The sequence below is a fragment of the Etheostoma cragini genome, chromosome 22 (genome assembly GCF_013103735.1).
Source record: "Etheostoma cragini isolate CJK2018 chromosome 22, CSU_Ecrag_1.0, whole genome shotgun sequence".
In the NCBI taxonomy this organism is placed as follows: domain Eukaryota; kingdom Metazoa; phylum Chordata; class Actinopteri; order Perciformes; family Percidae; genus Etheostoma; species Etheostoma cragini.
The window spans coordinates 21,840,906-21,842,731 of record NC_048428.1 but is presented as its reverse complement, the minus strand read 5'-3'; the positions used below and the strand labels follow the sequence as shown (position 1 = coordinate 21,842,731).

Here is a 1,826-nt window from a genome sequence, read left to right as displayed (position 1 = left end):
GGGGGGGTACGCGTTAAACACCACCGGCCCGTTTGTCATCCGAGCTTTTAAATGGCGGTTAAAACAACGGGTAGGGTCGCGCGCCGGCCGCTGTCGACCGAGCGTCAAACCCTGTGCGAAGTTGAATGAACGGTTGGTTAGCATGTTAGCATCGCATTAGCTAACAGATAACGGCGCTCGCTGTTGTGGAGCAACGGCGGCGGCGCGCGCTGGGCGGTTATTTATACACCGCGGCAGCACGAGGTCGTCCTCATTAGGTGTTCATTTGACTCGCTAATATCTGGTGTTTGCTCGTGTCGCTACCGTTATTAGTTGGCTTTTTCGCTGCGTTCAAGTGGTGGCGGAATAATCGGAAAACTGACGCCAAGAATGGGGGAAAATTCACATGAACACCACCTCATGTGGGAAGAATAACTCGGCGAAATTATTGCTCCCCGACTGGCCGAGTTGGTGTGAAATTACGAAGTAACATGGCGAACGTGAGTAAATATGTTTTATGTATTCACATAACGGACGTTCTCGCGTGTACGTTTTTGCTAACGTGATTTGTAATGCGGTATAAAGTTGTAATCGTTAATCCCTGGCCTCATGAAGTGAACTAGATTCTTTCAGAAAGTTATTTGTTAGCATTAACCATGATAACAAGTCAGGCAAAGCACCATTTAAGTGGTTGAGTCGGAAAAACAACATCCCAACATGGGAAATCTAACCGTCCCGGGAGCCCGTGAAGGCAGCATTTCAACCGTTATCTGGCACTGTTGCTGTTGGAAACTCCAGGCCAGCTAATGTCAGACGGCTAAAATTAAAATTACAAGCCTTTAGCCTCGCCCAGAGTAATGTTTTTTATAAGTTATATCTTAAATAATATCTTAAACATTGTCAGCTATTGTTAGATGTTTATGAGCTGTAAGGTGACCTCGTGTCCCTGGCCATAAAAACGTCAACTTGTTGTTCATTTTACAACTTTATTTAGAAAGTCAATACAGTTAAATGTACAACTGCAGCTGGTTATGTGGTGGTGGACTTCCAGAGGGACTGGGACTTTGTTCCCATGATGGTCCAGCCGGATCTTAACAGAAACAAGAAAATAGTGATCATGTTGTTGCCATAGAAAAGCAAATCTGAATGAGATGTATTGTAAGTATTTCATAGTTGTATTGAAGTTGAAGTTTGCATGTTATTTACCTTTTTGGTTTGGTGTGTTGACAATAATCCAATGAAAATGCAATAAATGGAGCAAGTCTTGCAACAGAACCTGTGTATAGAATTGAAATATTGCAATAAAATGTAATCCCACCATAACAAATATGAACAATGTGATGTTGTTTACACTGGAAAAGACAGCTGTTGGTGTTGTGCAGGGTGTGTTATAGTTTCCGTGTCGGGTCGTACGATAAAGGATCTTTAAATGTGTTTTGCAGCACCGCTGACCCATTGCACCATGGCAGATCCCGATTGTGACTTCACGACTGGTGAGTCCGGCGCCTCCGCCACCATCCCGATGCAGTGCTCCGCCCTGCGTAAGAACGGGTACGTGGTGCTGAAGGGACGTCCCTGCAAAATCGTGGAGATGTCCACCTCCAAGACCGGCAAGCACGGACACGCCAAGGTAAACCTCCTTTTAAAGTGGACTTGTGTGGCCCCCCTTCCAGTCGAGTGGCGGAGCAACGCTTAAAATGGGGTTAGGTAGTTAAACTCGGCCAGTGCCAGAGGCGGGTCCGTGTCGGAGACCTGAGGGTTCTCAGGTAACGGACTATCCTGGTCCAAGCTGGCACAGGGGTCGCTACCCGGGGGTTCTCAGGTTACGGACCGGTCTGGTCCAAGCT

At 46.7% G+C, this 1,826-nt stretch overlaps 2 protein-coding genes across 2 annotated transcripts in view; one reads left to right on the top strand and one right to left on the bottom strand.

Annotated features, from left to right (window-relative positions):
- Positions 1-1,435, bottom strand: part of LOC117938290 (eukaryotic translation initiation factor 5A-2-like) — a 5,644-nt gene extending 4,209 nt beyond the window's left edge. The window contains exon 1 of the mRNA XM_034862813.1: positions 1,432-1,435. Within this exon, the coding sequence (XP_034718704.1) occupies positions 1,432-1,435 (4 nt within the window). The remainder of the gene's footprint in view (positions 1-1,431) is intronic.
- A 6-nt stretch (positions 1,436-1,441) lies between these two features.
- LOC117938289 (eukaryotic translation initiation factor 5A-1-like) overlaps positions 1,442-1,826 on the top strand; it is a 677-nt gene continuing 292 nt past the window's right edge. The window contains exons 1-2 of the mRNA XM_034862812.1: positions 1,442-1,609; positions 1,746-1,801. Of these exons, the coding sequence (XP_034718703.1) occupies positions 1,442-1,609; positions 1,746-1,801 (224 nt within the window). The remainder of the gene's footprint in view (positions 1,610-1,745; positions 1,802-1,826) is intronic.